Source organism: Polyodon spathula, chromosome 5 (assembly GCF_017654505.1).
Source record: "Polyodon spathula isolate WHYD16114869_AA chromosome 5, ASM1765450v1, whole genome shotgun sequence".
Taxonomy (NCBI): domain Eukaryota; kingdom Metazoa; phylum Chordata; class Actinopteri; order Acipenseriformes; family Polyodontidae; genus Polyodon; species Polyodon spathula.
Genome location: NC_054538.1, coordinates 47,256,988 through 47,278,459, shown reverse-complemented (window position 1 = coordinate 47,278,459; position 21,472 = coordinate 47,256,988). Strand labels below are relative to the sequence as shown.

Sequence of the window (21,472 nt, the reverse complement as noted above, 5' to 3'; positions counted from 1 at the left end):
TGAGAACCCAGACAGACATGCTAATAATAACATGGCTTCTTTATACACAATAAAGCAGAGGGAGAAAAAGAGTAAAAGAACTTACCCGCAGAGAGGTTTGCTTGGATTCAGTCTGGGATAGAATGCAGACTTGCTGGGGAAAAGAGAATTGCACAGTATTCTAAGTGTGGTCTCACCAGTGCATTATACAACCTCATCATAACCTTGTATTTTTACTCTACACTTGTCTACATAGCCGGATATTCTGTTTGCCTTTTTGATTGGTTCCCCACACTGTATGGTTGCTGACAATTCAGTCTGTCACAACACCAAGGTCTTTTCTCTTGGTGAGTCTGTTCCAGTTCTATACCCCCCTAGTAATACTAAAATTACATATTATTTTTTTGTTGAATCTATGATGTGAAATGGCTACATTAAAGATTGTTCTATTAAAATGATGTGAAAGGTAAATGCAGGATTGTACATTAAGAAAGTGAAAGCTGCAGGAAGGTAATGGTAGTGTTTTTCTATTTTGTTAAACTGTATTTTAAAACATATGGGGGCTGGGAGATCACGTGTCCTGTGAGAGCGATGGCAGCCTAAGTTTTCTTTTTTATTCTCCTCGCCTCTCCCGTTTATTTCATTTTTTTAGAAGGGTTTAAATCCCTCACTACCTTTCATCACTATTTGATGTCGGAATTGTCTTAGAATGTCATCTTTGTTGAAAGAGACCTAGCTCTCGCTCTTCTTCTTCTAAGAGTAAAGAGTAAACTGGGTCCGGACCTGTCCAGCAATATTGAGGCCTGCATATTTCGAACACATGTTATATCGGATTGAAAATACAGCAATTGAGAATGTTGCTGCGATGTGTACCGATTATTTTTCATTTTTCTCTCAGGAATTTAAAACTTTTTAAATCAGATTTTGCTACTCTTTGCAAGTGGATAGCAACAAGAGGTCACATGAGACCAAAATCGACTGATTTGAGGCTAAGATGGCAGATATGGAAGATAGAAATCTACGCAGTAACCTTCGCCTGATCGTTATGAGAGAGGGAGCTGAGGGTGAAGACGCATTGATTTTTTGACCGAATCACTTCCATTGTGCTTTCCTACCTTAACTGGGATGGACATTCAAATAATGCGGGCTCACCATATTTATTCTGACCATGCTAAAACAAAGGATAAGCCCTGAAAACTCATCTTCAATCTTTTAAGATATCCAGAGCGTCATGCTGTCCTTCATGCAGCCAGGACACTTCTCGTTCTGTGGCTAAGGAAATTAAACTCTTCCCGGATTATAGCAACTTTACAGCTCAGCGCCGCAGGGCCTTTTCTCGATCTTTCACGTTTGCCCATTGCCGTGGTCTGCAGGCATCTCTTCATCCGGTGGATCTTAAGATCAGCCAAAACTCTGAGGTTCACCTGTTCTAGTCCCCAGATGCCCAAGCCTTCCTGGAGTCTCTCAACCTCCAGGACCCATCCAAGGCCTCTGGTCTTTCTCCCTCAGCCTGATGTGATGGTCAATTCTGCTATGCGTCGCCTCGGCGGATCAATCTCCAGGTCCTTGGATCCTTTCACTTTGAGGAAATCTGCTGACGACATCGGGGACCACCTGTTGCTGTCGTTGCTAATTTGAACTGTTCTGGAATTTAATTGTTATTTTTGTTTTTAAAGATGAAAGTAAGGAAAGTTGGAAAAAGAGAAAATCCAAAGAATAAAGTATTACTATCTTTCTCTATGGCACCTTGGCTGTGCTTTATTGTGCTCATAGTTTTGGTCTTATCATTTCACGACACAACGCTGGTGTAAATGTCTTTTTTAAAATATTTTGCTCTCACTGTGTTGGATTATTGTAGCATGGGGGTTATAAGTTTGTTTTAGTAGGAGGGTTGGGGGACGGGCGGACAGAGCTGTTGCTTGCCCTGGGGAGGATTATCTTATTTAAAATCCATAATTTTCAGTAAAAATGTTGCTTTTGTTTCAGTATATGCCCCTACAGTCTTCGATTCAGACTTTTTTTGTCGCGTTGACCAATTTGTTATTTAAGTTATCTGAATTCTCTCTAGTCCTCAGTGCTGATATGAACGCCATCATGAACCATAATTTAGATAGATTCAATATACAAGAAGGGCGCTCACAGCGATTAGCTTCATTTACATTACAGAAGTTTACTTCAGATGTAGGTATTGTGGATATTTTTGGCATGTGTTTAACCCATCTGCTAGAGAATATACATTTTTCTCAGTGAGATGTAAGTCTCTTTCTAGGATTGATTTTATCTTTGCAAAGAACTCTCTCTTCTCTGAAGTGCATAATGCAGAGATATTGCCGATGTCCCTGTCTGACGCGAATTCTGTAAATTTGTTTTAGTTAACACATTAATGCGGACCCCTAGATGGCGCTTTAACTCCACTGTACTGCAGAATGAATCCTCAACTTAAACTTGATGAATTTCTTCAGTTTAATCTTGGCTCCGTGATGACCTCCACATTTTATGGGATTCAGTTAAGGGATTTATTAGAGACAATTCTATTTTATTCGCCTCTAACCTTAACAAATCACGTCTCGTGAAATCTCAAAATTGGAAACCAAGTTGGCATTCTTAGAACATGCTCACCAAAGCTCCCCTTTCGAGGCCTCTGAGTTCGATCTCAACCCTGTTAACCCTTTGTGGTCCATTTATTCAGCGTCTGTCAGGTGTGTCGGGTATAATTTATTTTCACACAAACTGTTTATTTTACACATGCTGTTTAAAAGTAATAGTATTCACAGTAAAACAGGTGCATCTCCAGCCCTGTCCCACCCCTTGTTCGCTGTATTTATCACATATCACGTCATAGTAAATAATCACTACACACCACTACATTCGGCGACTGCTGTTTTAAACACTTTGTGTATTACGAAGTGTTTAAAATAGGTACAACATGTTGTTGTTGTTATTATTATTACTTTGCTACAAGATTTTTTTTTTTAACTATAACATAGCATGTGTAATATTTTCTGTAATAATAATAATACTAATAAATAAAAACATAAACATAATTGCCACAAACTCTGAAAAAGGGATTCAGATGATTGCTAGTAAAACTATAACGCAACCACGTTAAATAAGGTTACTTTTGGTGAATTTACTATTTACTAGAATCAATTGAACTGACTTGTTTTAAAGCTTGAAAAAACATAGCAAATTAATGCTTAGCAGCTCCTCAGTCAGAAAGTGTGACAGTAGAAGAGGATCTAGTATATATATGATTCTGCCACAAAGGGCTGGTGACTGCAGTTTGTGTGCATGCAGTCTGTGGAGAGGGTAGATGTCATGGTGGCTAGTGCATGGAAAAGTTAATTTCAAGCCCTGGTTCTTCAGAAAATAATTAATGTATAATTTACAAAGGCTACGGTCGATGTCAATGCTGATAACAATGCAAACTGCTTCAACACCAGACGTAACAATGAAACACCTTCCCAGATTTTGAACATAATAATAATGTTTTCAAACCTTTAATTGCTATATAATGTTAACATATGCTGAATAAAACACAAATAAATGACCAAAACTGTGTTTTCCATTAACCCTTTATGCTCCTGTGTGCTACTGATTAAACAATGAAAACAAAAACACTGCTGATAATGCTAATCAGTAAACAGTAATTAACAAATAAAAATCAAACAACATCAAAAAATGTGTGTGACAAAGTGGCTGAGTGGGAACAGGAGTGATGCAGTGCGGTAATTAAATAGACAGAGCCTTGTAATCCAGTTTGGAACAGTGAACATTATTTTTATTCCGGTGACCTAAACAATAATCCCCTGGCAATACACAACATTGGGTACTGCACGGGGTAAACAATAACAGGATTGCAATCCCAACTAATAAACACAATATCTGACCCTCAGTAATACAAACACGGTCACCAGTCCTGGATGCGTGCAGTAGTGCTCGTGGTGGGTGATACAGTTTATTTAGTGACTATTGATGAAGTGCCGTTCCTGCTTAGTGCTGGCCCTTGGCAACAGCTCCGGAACTGTGTTAGCTGCCTGGTAATGTGCAAGACAAGACAAGACAAGACAATTACAAGACAAAACAAACAAAACACTCACAGTACTTTTTTTACTTTTGAAACGGGGTCTCTCACAGTCCTTCTCAGTTTATTTACAAAAACAGTGCAAAGGAACAGATTACGATTCTCTGTCCCCTTTTATGCTGTTACACATGACCCCTTGATAAATGAGTGCAACTGCCTCTCCAGTCTGCGGCTGCCACGTCGTTTCCTTTCCAGGTCAATGCGTTATTGCAACTTCCTTGGGGGGCCCTTGAACCCTGGGAAAGAACTTTCAGGCCAGCCTGTCCAAGGAACTCTATTCTCGTTGCTTGGCACCCTTATAGGTCAGGAGGGAGATTTACAACCAAGAGTCATTGTAGTTTTGTCACAGTGTGCCATTATCGACTTGCTCTGTGCCTTTTATTCAAATGATCAAAACAACAGAACCCGGGGTTGCCTTCACAGCCACTGCACATTTTTCTTGTGTCCTTTCTTTTGTTTTCATTTCCATAGCAGACTCTGCACCTTTTTTGCAGTCTCTGCTTCCGTTGTGTTAGAGGGATAGTCACAAATGCGTGTACAGGGCTACTTTGCGCAGGCATTGTGATGGATCTGGCTGCCCCAGTCATCTGCTTCATTGTCTTGTACCCAGTACTGTGTTTTGATAGTATTTCGTCTCAGCACTACCATTATAAACCAAAGACCTTCCAGTTTGCAGCTGGCTTACCTGTAAAGTAGCTGCATGCTCTTTTGTTTGTAGTCACAAAGTGATTAGCTTTTTGGGAACAAAAGCCAAAAAAGCACTCCAATGGAGAATGCAAACTCAAGTTCCACGGGTGGGTGCACATTTGTGTAAATATCAAATGCTGGAGGAAGGGCATCATCGTATGGATCAGTAATAAACACCCAGTCCCCTACTGTTCTAGGCTCCACGTCCTCTTCATCATCATCGCTGAGTGATAAGTCAGCATCACTGTCGCTGGTATTGAAATCCTCCGAACCAACTTCATCAGTCCTGTTGTCGCTCTCCACTTACATTGCCATGTTTAGCTTTCGCTAAAAACTATATAAACAACAACTAAACAAGTAAAACTAATAATAAAACAAAAAATAGTATAAACACTATATGTTTACTTGTAAAAGTTGAATGGCTTACCACAATATATCTCAGTCTACTAAACGCCCACAGGTAGATTGCTATCTTTACACGAGACAAATGTCACCTTACCCTCCCCTAACTTTCTTTGCACATTCCACAGTACTAGCACTGCCTTAGAGAATGAAACCTGAAACGCTAGACTGAGAAACCGCTCGTAGAATAGAATCGGAAACTTGACGTACGCATGTGGAAGCGACAGCGAGTGGGAGAAGTACAGGCGTGGAAAAGTACAGAGCAGTTTCGAAGCAGAAAGGAGAAATTGCATCTTGAATTGCTTTAATCAGAAAACAGAGGACATTGGGGAAACACAGCAGCAGCTCAAAGTCAAACAGCCGCGTGTGTTTTTCTGATAACAAACAAGCTGAAACTCGGAGCAGCTGATTCAAATTCAGCGCCGTTTTGAGACACGGGCGAGGGGAGGAGCCGACAGCACAGCAGAACAACGCAGTTAAACGAGGCAGTCTTCCCAGCGACAGCGAGTGGAAGCGACAGCGAGTGGGAGAAGTACAGGCGTGGAAAAGTACAGAGCAGTTTCGAAGCAGTTTGAAAGCAGGTTGACAGCTGCTGAAGAAACTATACTTCAAAAAAAAAACCCTCAACATGGTCTTCAAGCCAGTAATCTGTGACACCTGCTTGATGTGGGAAATCCGAGAAAACCCAGCGGAGCTAAACCAAGTGTGCGTAAAGTGCCGCGCGATCCAGGATTTGCATAAACTAGTAAGTATGCTAGAAATGGAGCTGGAGGAAGTGAGACAGCAACAGGATCTTGAGGAACTGGCACACCCACAATTCATGGAAGTCTGCATCACCCCTAACAGACTGAAAGCCACCAGGGAGATAGAAGGTCAGAACAGCTGGGTTCAGGTAGGCAGAAGCAGGGAAAAAAAGAAACTTCCTCAAACACAACCACCAGAAATCAAAACAAGCCAACAGATTTGAGTCACTTCAGAATTGTGATGAGCAGAACCAACAACAAGAGAATGAAAGGAACAACATCCAGGACCCTATTGACAGTGGTGACCAGACAGCAAAAAGAAGGGAGGTCATGATTGTTGGGGACTCCATATTGAGAAACACAGCAAGTTCAGTTCGCAGTTTGGACCCCCTTACTACAACAGTGTGCTGCCTTCCGGGAGCCTCGGTCAAGCACATCACTGAGAACGTGGACAGGCTCCTAGAACGAACAGGAGACGACCCGGTAGTAGTCGTCCACATCGGTACAAACAACATTGGAAAAGACAGACCAAAATCCCTGCAAAACAAATTCAGAGAGCTAGGAAGGAAATTAAAAGAGAAAACCAAAACTGTGGTATTTTCTGGTATACTACCCGCACCTTGCAAAGGACCATATGGACAGCTGGAAATAATTAATCTAAACGCATGGCTGAAGACGTGGTGCACACGGGAAGGCTTCACCTATCTTGATCATTGGACCACATTCTACAACGAGGACTATCTGTATAGACGGGATGGACTGCATTTAAATAACAAGGGAACTAGTCTACTCGGAGAAAAGATCCTCGAGCAGGTTCGGAAGCATTTAAACTAGAAAGGAAGGGGGGAGAAATCAACAAAAAAACAGAAGGGAGACCACATCAAAACAAGAACAAACAACTCAGGTAAGACAACCATTAAATATATTTATCTAAATGCTAGAAGTATCAGAAACAAAATTCTAGAACTTGAAGCTACTGCACTAACAAGTAACTATGATGTGATAGGTGTTACAGAAACGTGGTTATCTGAGAGTGATGGGGACGAATATAATATTTGTGGGTATACACTGTATAGGAAAGACAGGCAGGACAGAAGAGGAGGAGGGGTAGCGCTATACATAAGAAACAGTCTTGAAGCCCAGGTGTTAAACCTGGACAAAGAAAATAAAACCGAATCAATATGGGTCAGAATAACAGACAAAAATTCAAAGGGCATAATAATAGGAGCATGCTATAGACCGCCAGATTCAGACGGTGAGCAAAATAATCTGTTATACAATGACATTAGAAATGCGTGTAGCAAAGGAGAAGCCATACTAATGGGGGATTTCAACTTCCCCCAAATAAAATGGGAAAACCCGGTGGGTAGCGCGAAGGATGAAATAGAAATGGTGGAAATGACAAATGACTGCTTCCTAACACAATTTGTGAAGGCACCCACTAGAGGGGAGGCATGCCTTGATTTAGTCTTTTCAAATAACGAAGATAGAATAACTAAAACAGAGGTCAGAGAACCACTGGCAAACTAAGACCACAACATGGTCTCATTTGAAGTGTTTTTTAAAACCCCAAAAGTAATGACTAAAGCTAAGGTTTACAAGTTTAGAAAAGCAAACTATGAAGGTATGAAACAGAGACTAACAGAAGTAGATTGGAGTAAAATAGAGAAAACACCCACAGAAGAAGGATGGTTGTTCTTCAAAAATGTAGTACTAGAGGCGCAAAACAATTATATCCCTAAAGTAGACAAATCTAAATGTAAAACTAAATTGCCAAAATGGTTTAATAGATCAATTAAAAAAAATATTCAGCGAAAAAAAGCACTTTACAGAGCATTAAAAAAGGACCAAAAAGAAAGTACGCAGAAAGAGTACACAGAACTGCAAACGCAAGTCAAAAAGGAAGTTAGAAAGGCCAAGAGAGAAATAGAAATGAACATTGCTAAGGGAGCTAAAACCAATTCCAAAATGTTTTTCCAATATTACAACAGCAAGAGAACATTCAAAGAGGAGATTAAATGTTTAAGAGATACAAATGGCAAAATCGTAGAGGAAGAAAAAAAAATAGCAAATATGTTAAATGATTACTTTTCACAAGTTTTTACAAAGGAAGATACTGACAACATGCCCCACATGTCATCCAGTTCCTATCCAGTTTTAAATAACTTTAGCATAACTGAGGCAGAAGTGTTAAAGGGACTAGGAGCTCTTAAAATAAACAAATCCCCTGGGCCGGATGAGATCCTCCCAGTAGTACTCAAAGAAATGAAAGAAGTAATTTACAAACCGCTAACCAAGATCATGCAGCAGTCTCTTGACACAGGGGTGGTACCGACAGACTGGAAAATTGCAAACGTAATACCGATCCACAAAAAGGGAAACAAAACTGAACCAGGTAACTACAGACCAGTAAGCCTGACTTCTATTATATGCAAACTTATGGAAACTATAATAAGATCCAAAATGGAAAATTACCTATATGGTAACAGGGTACTGGGAGACAGTCAACATGGTTTTAGGAAAGGGAGATCGTGCCTAACTAACTTGCTTGATTTTTTTGAGGATGCAACATCGATAATGGATAATTGCAAAGCATATGACATATGATTGGTTTATTTAGATTTCCAGAAAGCTTTTGACAAAGTCCCGCACAAAAGATTAATTCTCAAACTGAACGCAGTTGGGATTCAAGGAAACACATGTACATGGATTAGGGAGTGGTTAACATGTAGAAAACAGAAAGTACTGATTAGAGGAAAACCTCAGAATGGAGTGTGGTAACCAGCGGTGTACCACAGGGATCAGTATTAGGTCCTCTGCTATTCCTAATCTACATTAATGATTTAGATTCTGGTATAGTAAGCAAACTTGTTAAATTTGCAGACGACACAAAAATAGGAGGAGTGGCAAACACTGTTGCAGCAGCAAAGGTCATTCAAAATGATCTAGACAAGATTCAGAACTGGGCAGACACATGGCAAATGACATTTAATAGAGAAAAGTGTAAGGTACTGCACGCAGGAAATAAAAATGTACATTATAAATATCATATGGGAGATATTGAAATTGGAGAAGGAATCTATGAAAAAGACCTAGGAGTTTTTGTTGACTCAGAAATGTCTTCATCTAGACAATGTGTGGAAGCTATAAAAAAGGCTAACAAGATACTCGGATACATTGTGAAAAGTGTTGAATTTAAATCAAGGGAAGTAATGTTAAAACTGTACAATGCACTAGTAAGACCTCATCTTGAATATTGTGTGCAGTTCTGGTCACCTCGCTATAAAAAAGATATTGCTGCTCTAGAAAGAGTGCAAAGAAGAGCGACCAGAATTATTCCGGGCTTAAAAGGCATGTCATATGCAGACAGGCTAAAAGAATTGAATCTGTTCAGTCTTGAACAAAGAAGACTACGTGGCGACCTAATTCAAGCATTCAAAATTCTAAAAGGTATTGACAGTGTCGACGCAAGGGACTTTTTCAGCCTGAAAAAAGAAACAAGGACCAGGGGTCACAAATGGAGTTTAGAAAAAGGGGCATTCAGAACAGAAAATAGGAGACACTTTTTTACACAGAGAATTGTGAGGGTCTGGAATCAACTCCCCAGTAATGTTGTTGAAGCTGACACCCTGGGATCCTTCAAGAAGCTGCTTGATGAGATTTTGGGATCAATAAGCTACTAACAACCAAACGAGCAAGATGGGCCGAATGGCCTCCTCTCGTTTGTAAACTTTCTTATGTTCTTATGTTCATAAAACAGGATCTGTGATGAAAATTGCTACTTGTGACTGGCACAATCTCCAGCTATTCTCTGTGTATTGATAAGCTCCTGCTTTGACAGCTATACCCCTCATGACCGGATGGCTTCGAGGGCCAGGCCAGTGGGTGTGTACTAGAATGGAGATTATGCAGTACATAATACATCTGAGAAATTTCAGTCAGTGTCGTAGTACTGAAACTGAACTAATCAGAGTGGTAAATGATGTGCTGTTATCTTCTGATATGGGCTCACCCTCAATTCTTATACTTCCAGATCTAAGTACAGCATTCAACACTATTTATTGACCATTGTATTTTGATTGATGATCTTGAAAATATAGTGAGGTTTTCAGGTTGTGTCTTGTCCCGTCTTGGTTTAAATTCTCATTCAAATAAGTTTGCATTTGTTAAAATTTTGTTTTCCTTGTATATGCTATCCTTGGGTGATATTGTCCACAGACATGAGGTACTTTCTCATTGTTATGCTGGTGATACTATAGTTGTCTCTAAAACCGTGTGACACCTCAGCAGAAAATACTCTGACTACGTATCATGCTGACATTAAGTAATGGATGTTAAAAAAAAAAAAAAAAGTTTTAATGTTAAACTCAGATAAAACCGAGATGATGCTTTTGGGATCACATAATGAACTAAATAATATAAATCCATCTGATTTGAAATTTGCTAGTTTCTCGTCTGAATTGAAGGCTGAAATGTGGGTGTAAACTAAGATGTTCTCTTTCGCTGCAGGATGCTGAGAGACTGAGGCATGCCTTTATAACATCTGATTTGATTATTGCAGTTCTCTTTTTTCTGGTGTTTCAAGATGAGTTTTATCTCGATTGCAGTTTGTGCAAAATGCTGCTGCCAGAGTTTTAACTAGCACAACAGTTCCCAACCTGTGGCCTGTGAGTAAATTCCAGGTGGTCCAAAAACAACTCCCAAGATTTGGTTACGTAGTCCTAATGTACTTCCTTTCTTTGACTAACTGGGACACCATACTTTGCAGTACAGGTTGTAAACATGTATCATTGGATAGGGGAGGGACTGATATTCACTGCCTTTTTTTTTCATCACTGAGACGGGCATTTCATTTTTAAAAGGTGGAGACAGTATACGGGAGCACACAGAAATAAAACATCACAGGAACTTCTTTAGAGCTAAGAAAAAATGTGAAAACAGTAAATCAGATATTTGACAATTATATTGGAACATTTATTCTGCCTTGTGTTTAAATATATGTTTTTACAACATTTGTAAACAACAAGAAACAAGTGGGTATAAATAGATGCTATTTTATGAACTAAATGTTGGTATAACAGGGTCTTGCTTGTGGGTGCATGCATTCGCTGCTGAGTGACAGGCAGGAGATCAAGACATGGGTTGAAGTTGACACGGCCCGCAGGTGCGCAGGATTTATTAACAAACAAAAAGAAAGTAAAGGTGATCATGTGATGTTACCAGCCATGGTAACGCACAGAGGACACATACAGCAAGCTGTGCAAAATTGCAAAATAAAACCCAGTACAAAAAACTATTAAACTAAAGGTGCCATAACAATGGCGTGTGCTACTCCCTAAGGCATGGAGGTCCTGCTTTATACACCTTGCTCTCTATACATTAGTGGGATTTACAATCCCTGAACTAATCCTCTGGTCAATTATAACTCTGACTCCGACTACTAGCATGGAATTTGGTGGTTTCGCTTCTGATCGCGGGTCACTGTCACGGCGATCAGGATTATGCAGCCAGGACCAGTGACAGGATCCAGGCGGCGTGGATAGGGCGACCAGAGCGCAGGCTGGTGACCGGGCAGCTGCAGCTGCAGGCAAAGGTGAGAGCCCCTGTGACAGTGTAGTGATGTCTGGTTGACCAGGGGGAACGAAACAGGAGTCTGGGCGAAAGACCGTGCCTGGTGGTGCCGTGACCTGGGACCCAGGTTGGGGGCGGCAGTACCTTCTCCTCTGGCTGTCGGGATGGCAGCTCCTCCTTCTTTGGCCTTTGGAACGGTAACTGCTCCTTCTTTGGCCTTCGGGACGGCAGCTACTCCTTCTTAGACTGCAGCTCCTCTGGCTCTTCAGACAGGCAGGCAGCCACTCACTCCTCAATACTCACTGTATTATTTTTAAATTTCTCTCTCACCCCTAGCTCGCTCTTGTTCCTCCTCTGAGCACCCCACCCTGAGAAACACAGTTCTAAAATTAAATAAACAATACATTTACAGGGCTCCTCGCCCTGTCACAGTTGGGTACATGTTTTTTTCCTTCTTACTGATAATAATGGAATGAATGAACTATTTAGTTTATTTCTAAATATTTATTTTGAGAAAATAATCAAGGGTCCATTGTTGCTTATAAAGACCCTGAGAATAACGTGTATTACAGTACAGTATGTCATTTCAATCACTCAGGTGAAACAATGTCTTGTAATTTGCCCAAACATCAATATTTATCAATACAACTTTCAGGCAGTATTGTAAGGTCCCTCGGGCCATAGAATAACATATTTTTATACATGCATCTCTAAGCAGAGTACATAATAGTAAAATAAATCCATTAAAAAAACAATAAAAACCCAGAAATACTGTGTTGGAAAAAAAAAGAAGCAAAATGTTTATATTCTTTCTGAAGTACTTTATAATGTCCCTACTGTGGCTGTACTGGTTTTGTATGTTATACATTTTTGTTATTTTTATCTGCAAAGTGCTTTGAGTTAATGTTGTTGTTGTTGTTGTTTTTGTGCGTTTTTTCCTTAATGAATTATGTTTACATTTTTTGCTCACGGGCCTAACAATTTTGATCTGCTCGCTTGTGCCCAGTGGAGACAAATATATTTATCAATAACTTGACATTTCTTGTAAACAACTGCTTGCTCATATCTGCGACCAGCTTGAAAATGCAAGGATTGGAAATATTTTCATATTTAAACCTGTGGCTGTATTTAAACCCACTGTTATTCGGTTTCTGGTCATTTTAATGAATTGTTTGTTTTCATCCAGATACTTCTCTATGTTGCTGCTGTTAACAGCTGGACTTGGACAGTTACTTCAGAAGACCCTTTACCAGACTGGATGCACTTTGTTCCATCGGGCCCCTTTCATTTTTACTCAACTGGATGAGCTGCTTGTTTTTCCAGGTAAATATTTCCAAAGGGCTGTTTTTCAAATTTCTATATGAAAATGGGAATTGGTCAAGACTGTGAGTAGAGCCTGCCCCCCCCCCCCCCCCCCCCCCCCCCCCCCCCCCAAAAAAAACAAAAAAAGATAGAAAGAAAAAAACACCCTGCAGCAATTAACCTAAAGAAAACCTTTTGAAAATAAATACATCAGCAGCAAAATTTGAATCAGTCAAATTCCAACAAAACTTATTCTAGCGTTATTATAAGAAGACTGTTAACAAGACAGTACTCAATCAAGTAACAGTATATCCAAACATTTTAATAAATAAATCATGTAACAAGATTAATGAATTTGATTAATAACTCAATTTAGTTAATATTGAAACATATTTAATAGCTTCAAATTAGTCACAAAACATATTAATTATAGGCATCAATGGAATTTTAAATTAATGTTATCAAGTACAAAAGTTAGTATGAAAAAGTTTCTATAAAAAGAAAAAAACACAGCAGCATCTCAAAACCTAGCCCACAGTACAAATGCATTTAATACAACTAATAAGCAAAAACAACATTCTATGAACACACTTAACAAATTAATATCCCAAAAGCGTGTCATTTTTTTAATACTGAAGTTTTACCATCTGTTGGTTAGTTTCACATCTGCCAGCATAGCAATCACATGACCTTGACACTGACCTATTGCCAGAGCTCTTGCTCTGTGTCCCGCCTCCAGATAGACAATCATGTGTTAGCTCTGATTTGCATTTTGATTGACAGTCTGCTAATACTATCTTGCTACGGTTTATTTTTCTAATCCTAGTAGATTAGACGCCGCCTATTTATTTGATATGCTTAGTGGTCTCAGAAAAAAAAACTGGTTCACAACTCATCCCAAAACCAGGTCGGCACAAGCACTGTTGGACCCAAGTCAAATCAGACACAAGTCATCTCGGACACAAGTAAATTCGGACATAAGTCAACTTGGATTACAGTGCAATCAGTGGCAACTGCGGTCAGACCATGGATTTTCAATAACATTTCAGTAACCTTTACTTGACAAAGACAGCAAGCAAATTAAAAGTGAAGCGACTGTGTATGTGGTATATTGCACTGTAAAATTATAATAAAGTAAAAAACACAAAAGAAAACTCTTGAGTGCAGGAGAAAAAATATGGCATGACAATCACCATATCAGTTCAGGAACTAAACAGGGCCTGCAAGCTAGTCCTCTCCCTCAGGTTAGGTAACATTGCCTTGAAAGCTCCACTGAACTCCCTCCTCTCAGACAACCTATATACTCTCTCAGGCTGACTCCTCCATGGAACAAACCAAGTGCAGAGATATACATTTTAAATGTAATACATATTATCATGTCTGGACTAATACGGCTACCATTTCATCTATACATAACATATCTACAAAACAAATATAAATATACTCCAAATCAAAAAGCTAAACTAAACATTACACAGCCCCCATTTTTTCTTACCATAGTTTCTCCTGCAATTGTCTACAGAGCTACGGTAAGCACTATCTTTCCTGCGCCCTATTATGGTAATGTGCAAGGTCACATCAATGCTCCTCACCAAAATGGTGTCTCTGTACCTTCACCTAATGTCCCACAACATGGCATCTCCAAGGCACTGCTCTCACTGCAATCGCCATGATGCTGCACTGAGAATATACATTGTCTACTTCAAAAGTAACTTATAAATATTTCTTCTTCCTACTGTTATGTAAAAGGTAAGTACATATTTGTTTGCCATTTTAGTTAACTTTTATTGCCGTTTACGCTTCTCTTTAAAAATGTGCACCTTAGAGAGCCTGTGTTCGGTGTTCCTGCTTAAATAATGATCTCTTTTTCTTTTTCATACTACCCCCTGCTGTCCTGCTCTCCTCCAACAACAGGTAAGTTGTTTATCAAGGCACAATAACATCAACAGTTCACAATACAGGTTTTTTTTTTTTCCCAGGCCATTAAAAAAAAAAATGTTTAAAGAAATTGTACCCACTTGTTTTTAGGAGTGATAAGTCATCTAAATGTCACCAAACCATATATCATTTAAAAGCTTAGAACGTGAATATTATTTTTTAATTGTTTATAGAGTTCAGAACATGGAAAAATATACAAAGGCAGAGCAAAGTTAAATGTTTCCTACTGTCCCATTTCAGTGTTTCAGGATCTAAAACATGGTGCTACAGATAACGGAATTTCCCCACAAGGGATAGAGTGGTACTCTGTCTCCATATGAAGATCATTTTTTCCAGTAATATTTACATAATTCGGAACCTGCAGGAATATAAGGCGGCACAGAAATTGCAAAGTAAAGTTGAAACCCTATTTCAATAGCTATTTGTTTATTCGCTTCACTATGAAGTGTGTGCCTATGACTAACTATTGACCTCTGTCAACCAAAATGTAATGACCAAGGGGTGGTGTTATTGTAAAAGTCAAAATGTGAAGAGAAATAAAAACAGTTCTCTAATAATAAGACCATAAACAACAGAATGAGCTTTAACCTGCTTGAGGTAAAACAAAGACATTTACCTTTTTGCTCCTTAGCCACTCCAGTGTAGCTTTAGCTGTGTGCATTGGGTCGTTGTCAAGCTGAAAGGTGAACTTCCGTTCCAGTTTCAGCTTTCCTGCAGAGGGCAGCAGGTTTTCCTCAAGGACATCTCTGTACTTTGCCCCATTCATTTTCCCTTCTGTCCTGACAAGTGCCCCAGTCCCTGCCGATGAGAAACATCCCCATAACATGATGCTGCCACCACCATGCTTCACAGTAGGGATGGTGTTCTTTGGGTGATGCGCTGTGTTGGGTTTGCGCCAAACGTAACGCTTTGCATTTAGGCCAAAAAGTTCAGTTTTAGTTTTCAGACCACAAAACTTTTGTGTTTTTTTGCATACTTCAAACGGGATTCAAGGTGGGCTTTCTTGAGTAATGGCTTCCTCCTTGCCACCCTGTCATACAGGCCAGATTTGTGGAGTGCTTGGGATATTGTTGTCACATGCACACTTTGACCAGTCTTGGCCATAAAAGCCTGTAGCTCTTGCAAAGTTGCCATTGGCTTCTTGGTAGCCTCTTTGATCAGCCTCCTTTTTGCTTGGTCATCCAGTTTGGAGGGATGGCCTGATCTAGGCAGGGTCTTGGTGGTGCCATACACCTTCCACTTCTTAATAATTGTCTTGAGCGTGCTCCAAGGGATATTCAAGGCCTTTGATATTTTTTATACCCATCCCCTGATCTGTACCTTTCAACAACTTTGTCCTGGAGTTCTTTTGAAAGAGTCTTGGTGCTCATGGTTGAGTCTTTGTTTTGAAATGCACTACCCAGCAGAGGGAACCTACAAGAACTGCTGAATTTATCCTGAAATCATGTGAATCACTACTATTTAACACAGGTGGAGGCTACTTAACTTGGTGTGTGATTTTGAAGGTGATTGGTTACACCTGAGCTAATTTAGGATTACAAGGGGGGTGGACACTTATCCAACCAAGCTATTTCAGTTTTTTTTTAATTAATTTTCTACAAATTTTCTAGAATATTTTTTTCACTTGGAAGTTGTGGGGTAGGATGTGTAGATAAATGAAAAAAAAAAAAAAATTAATTCCAGGCTATTGAAAAATTTTAGACTTTCTATAGGCACTGTATAGATTATTTAACTTGTTCGGTTATGCTGAGGCTGCCAAAAGAGTACAGCTCTTTTAGACTGACATTCCCGTTTTTATTCTCTGCTTTTAAAGTTTTATGAGGGGGGGGATTTTTAATTCCATTGCGGAAAGCATCAACAAATCCTCAAAGTACAATACCACCTACAGACATTAAAGGTATTAATGATTTTATTCAAGGATGCTTTTAGGTTTTTAAATCCCAGTATCCCTGGTTTTACCTTCAGTAGAGATAATTATCAGCGCAGAATAGATTGTTTCTATGTCAATTCTTTTGTTTTTATTCAAAATATTAAAGTTGTACCGGTTCTCTTTTCCGATTTTTAAAGTTTGGAAATAAAAAGGTAGCCATGGTAAAGGGGTATGGAAAATGAATAATTCATTGCTTAGCTTCGAAAATGTATGTGCTGAGTTTGAAATGTGTTTTAAGGGTTGGCTGGATACTCTGTTTTTATATGATTTTAGTGGAGATTGTGGGATGAAATTAAAATCAGAATTAAATATTTTTTTTAAAAACATAGCTTTTAAGAAAAGACGAGAGTTCCAGTCAAGATTTGAACAGTTGTCAAGCAAAGCCATTATTTTAACTAATGATATAATGTGTAGAAAAAAGGAAACACAAAAAGTTAAAAAAAGAAATGGTTTTATTACAAAAAAAATGCAGTCTATTAAAATTTTAAATAACTCACAAGTAGAGGCAACAAAGAATCTTTCATTATTTTTTAACCAATTTAAAGAAAAGATTGAAAAAAGAAATGGATGGATTATATGACAAGGGTAATTTTAAAACTGAAAGTGAGGAGATTTTAAAAATAGCAACTGTTTTACATTAATTTATTTAAAAGTGAAAAAATAGAAAATGAAAAAATGGTTGTTTTCTTAAATAAACTACAAATAAATAAAATAGATGGAGGAAAGTTGAAAATGCTGAGGAGGCAATAAAACAAGCAAGGAATAATACATCCCCTGGGTCTGATGGTTTAAAATTCATAATTTAAAAACTCCCGCAATATTAATGGTATAACCATTGGCCCAGGGGTGGAGTATAAGATTACTGCATATGCGGATATTGTTTTATATATTGAAGAGCAAAAATCTGTAACAAATTATGGCAATGTTGCCCTGCCCCTGTGTGTATTTCTGTGTTATATGTTGCTTGTAGTGTGTTAATGTTGGTGTATTGTAGTTGGTACACGGGACATAATATGAGTTATGAGCACAAGTGTATAAAATGTATATGTGTATTTAGGCACAAGGATTGCACAATCACGCCACGTGCATATTAAAGTGGGCAGTTAGTGTGGAAGCACGGGCAGCACCATTAATTCACATGCAGGTGTACCGAGATTGATTGATTGAATGATTGATTAGCAATCGAGTCTCGGTACAGCTGCATAAAAGAGGCACGTTTTCACTCACTCAGGGTTGTGTGTTTGGTGAGTGGAGAATGGGTGAGAGATAAGGAGAAACAACTGTGTAAATACAATTGCTATTGCGTGCTGGAAGTGCCAGCACTTGTGTTCTGTTCGTCCACTGTTTGTCTGTCTGTCTAGTTGTTAAACGCGCCGTTTATTTTGTAACAGTGTATGTGTTTTGTTCAACCTTTTATTTTCAGTATGTTTATTAAATACGCACAACAGCGTGTTTCATTCACCATTTCACCTCGCAGTGCTGTGTGTTCCTTTCTGGTCTGACGTCACCACTAAAGGCAGCTTGTCACAAAAATGCACTTTGTGCTTTTAATAATTTCCAAGAAATATCAAATTCAAAAATAAACTGGAAGAAATGTGCTGCGTTGTGGACAGCGAAAACCAATCCAGTTTATAAAATACCAATGGATAAAAAATGACAGCATCAAACTTTTCGGAGTGCATTTTAATAAAGATTTGACTGGTAAACAAAACTGTCAGGAAAGGCTTAAAATAGCAGAAGAAAGAGTGGAGTCGTGGAAAGGGGTAAGGGTGCCATTTTTAGACAAAGTTGTTTTAATCAAAAATCTTTTATTACCTTCATTTTTATATTGGGCTGTGGTGTTCTCTGTTCCAAATGACATTGCTATTAAAATTTAATAGATTGGTTTTTAATTTCTTTTGGGGGTGAAGGTGGAGTATATTAAAAGAAACATTGTGCATTTACCCTGGAAGATGGGTGGAATGGGGCTTTTAAACTTTGAAGTGTTTTTAAGCAGTTTTTTACCCTTTTATAGTGTAAAAACTTGTTTTAACAAAACTTTAATTGATGGTGGTGGAATTATGGATGGGTGGTCAAAGAATTATTTTAACATGTTAAAAAATCCTACGAAAAGGAAAATTGCCTTTCCATACAAGATACCTCAAACAGTCAGAATTATGATTAGGACCATGTGTAAATGGGAGTTAAGTTGAGAAAATGCAATAAAATGTAATATAGCACAATTTTACTCGTTGATAATGGAATAATAACCTGAAATTGTTATATACCTGACTGTGAGAAATATATTTGTAAAAACTTGTAATAAGTTATACAAGAATTCCCAAAAAAACACTGGATATAGCCTGGCTGTGTGCCCATAATAAATGTACCCTAACAACACTGCAGAAATGGCAAGGCCCCAGTTATTGCTCCAGAGCATCATGTTAGGGTATTGCTGATTTCGTTGCCCACAAACATATTGAATGCCCTTTTGCACAAGAAGTCTGGTCCAAAACTGCAAATGTTATTTCAATTAGAATGTTGGTGACCATGGTTTTGTTGCATGTTGAATATGATAAAGGGGTTTCGCTAAAGGAGACATTTCTTAATGGCATAAGCGTCAAGATCAATTTCATTTTCAGATAGCAATAAGCCTCAGTCACTCGCTCTCCAACTACGCTCAGGCATGCACTCCTATTTATAATTATCTGAAACAACAACGGCAAGTTATCGAAAGGGTCCAGCCATTTAAAGTGGCGGTATCAAAAACACAAGCCAAGTTTAAAGAAACCATTGGGGCAACCTTGCCCAGCACCAAGCAAATAGGCACAACTGTAAAAGCAGTCGGAGGTCAAGGTTGCCCTAATTTGTTTCTACTAACTTTGCTTGTGTTTTTGATGCAAGTTTGTCACGGATAGCTTGTGGTGGTGTCGTCTGACCTGGACGACAGTGGTGCTGGGGTATGAAATGCGCTGATACGCCGGTTTATTGTAAAATAAAAGGTTTAAACAGAAAACACTGAACAAAACAAACGGCACAGTGACCAAAACAGACAGACACTAACAAACATGATGAGACAAACAAACAAATACCGTGCAGATGCTTCCAGAATAAAATAGCAATTGTTTTGTTTAATTTATTTTACTCTTCCTCTCTCTCCCGTTCTCTACTCAACAAACACCGAACCCCAAGTGAGGGATTTGTGCATATATATACTGTTGTGCCGGGATGCAATTACTAATTAATTATTCACTTGAATCCTAGCACGTGAACTAATATGTGCAATCCCCGTGCTCACATACTATTACATACTTTATCTGCACGTGAAGTGATTATGCATTCTCCGTGCCTAAATACAACTATATATTTGAAATCACTTGTGATACACAGACCCATTTATATCATGTGCACTACTATATCCACATATAACAGACAGCATGAAACACAAAGATACGCAGAGGGGCGGGGCACGCTGCCACAAAGTTCTATCCACTTTTATTGTGAAAAACACAAGCCAGATTAGTAGAAACAATTGGGGCAACCTAGACCTCCACTGCTTTGACAGTTGTGCCGGAAACCACTTTGTCTACTTCAGCAAAAATTAGATGTTTGAATTTGTTTGGCACCTTTGCTCCCGTCTTGTTCAGACTGCCTCAAGATCTTGTCTATTCTTCATTATTGTATTTACCATGGTTTTCAGTAGATCCCATTCCTTTGCCACTTGTGTTTTTTTTTTTTTTTACCACTGGAAATTTCATTTGCTTATTTTACCTTTATCTTCGATATTGAGTGCTTTTCGTATCTTTCTTTTAGTCACAAATGCCACCGTGACTGTCATTTACTGTCCTGGATGTACCTTATTTGTGCAAAATATCTACCTGTGGAACAGGAAAACTGTACGTATTAAACGCAAAACATCTGCCTGTGGATCAAGAAAACTGTATGTATGTATTTTTTACACATTCCCCCATTAAAACCCATGGTTGGCAGGGACATGCCTCCTCAATATGTTCTAAATGAAACTCAGGATCTGTTATAAGTGGAGGCACCTGTGTGTGTGTGTGTGTGTGTGTGTGTGTGTATGTGTATATATATATATATATATATATATATATATATATATATATATATATATATATATATATATATATATATATATAATATACAGTAGGGAGGGGGTTAATATCTAATATCCAGAGCTAAACTGCTCTGGACTGCTGAGTAGAGGGAGACAGAAGGTGTGCTCTGTTTCCGAGCAGTCAAAAGAGAAGTACGGTGATTTGTGTTTGTGTGACAGGTAAACGACTTAGCCGTCCTGTGAGTTAATTAGGTTCCTGTGTGTAGTAGTTAGTACTCAAGAAAAAGCTAGGTGTTTGTTTATTTTTGTTTGTGTTTTATTTTGTGTATTAAAAATAGCGCTTAAACTCCATTTCTGGTGTCCTGGGTCTGAATTAAAGGGGCAACGAACCGTGTGAGTTATGGGATCAATTACAATATATATTGCAAAAAAGTTAGTTTACCTACCGTAAACCTGGTTCCCTGAAAGAAGTTGGCCACCAAACATTGTTTATGGGATATACGCCTGCCTATTGGTAGGTGTCACTGAGCTTTTACTATCAAAGCTGCTGATAGGCCCCCCTTTTCTCGATGACCTCCTCGGTCCCGCCTACCGAGGGAAAAAAATCGTCACTCAGGAAAGTATCTCTTCACGACAAGACCGTGATGACGATCGACGTGACCTCACGGTTGATGTCTTCTCTTTCAGGGAATCAGGTTTACGGTAGGTAAACTTTAATGTTCCCTTTCAATTCGAAGATGGCCACCAAACATCATTTATGGGAAAACTAATACCAGAGC

At 38.8% G+C, this 21,472-nt stretch overlaps 1 protein-coding gene across 2 annotated transcripts in view; it reads left to right on the top strand.

The window, feature by feature from the left end:
• The window catches only part of LOC121316001 (endoplasmic reticulum membrane-associated RNA degradation protein-like), a 50,516-nt gene extending 29,824 nt beyond the window's left edge, over window positions 1-20,692 (top strand). For both annotated transcript variants that reach the window (XM_041250669.1, XM_041250668.1), the window contains 2 exons: window positions 12,653-12,789; window positions 20,429-20,692. In XM_041250669.1, the coding sequence (XP_041106603.1) occupies window positions 12,653-12,789; window positions 20,429-20,589 (298 nt within the window). In that variant the 3' untranslated portion in view covers window positions 20,590-20,692. The remainder of the gene's footprint in view (window positions 1-12,652; window positions 12,790-20,428) is intronic.
• Window positions 20,693-21,472: the final 780 nt, after the last annotated feature.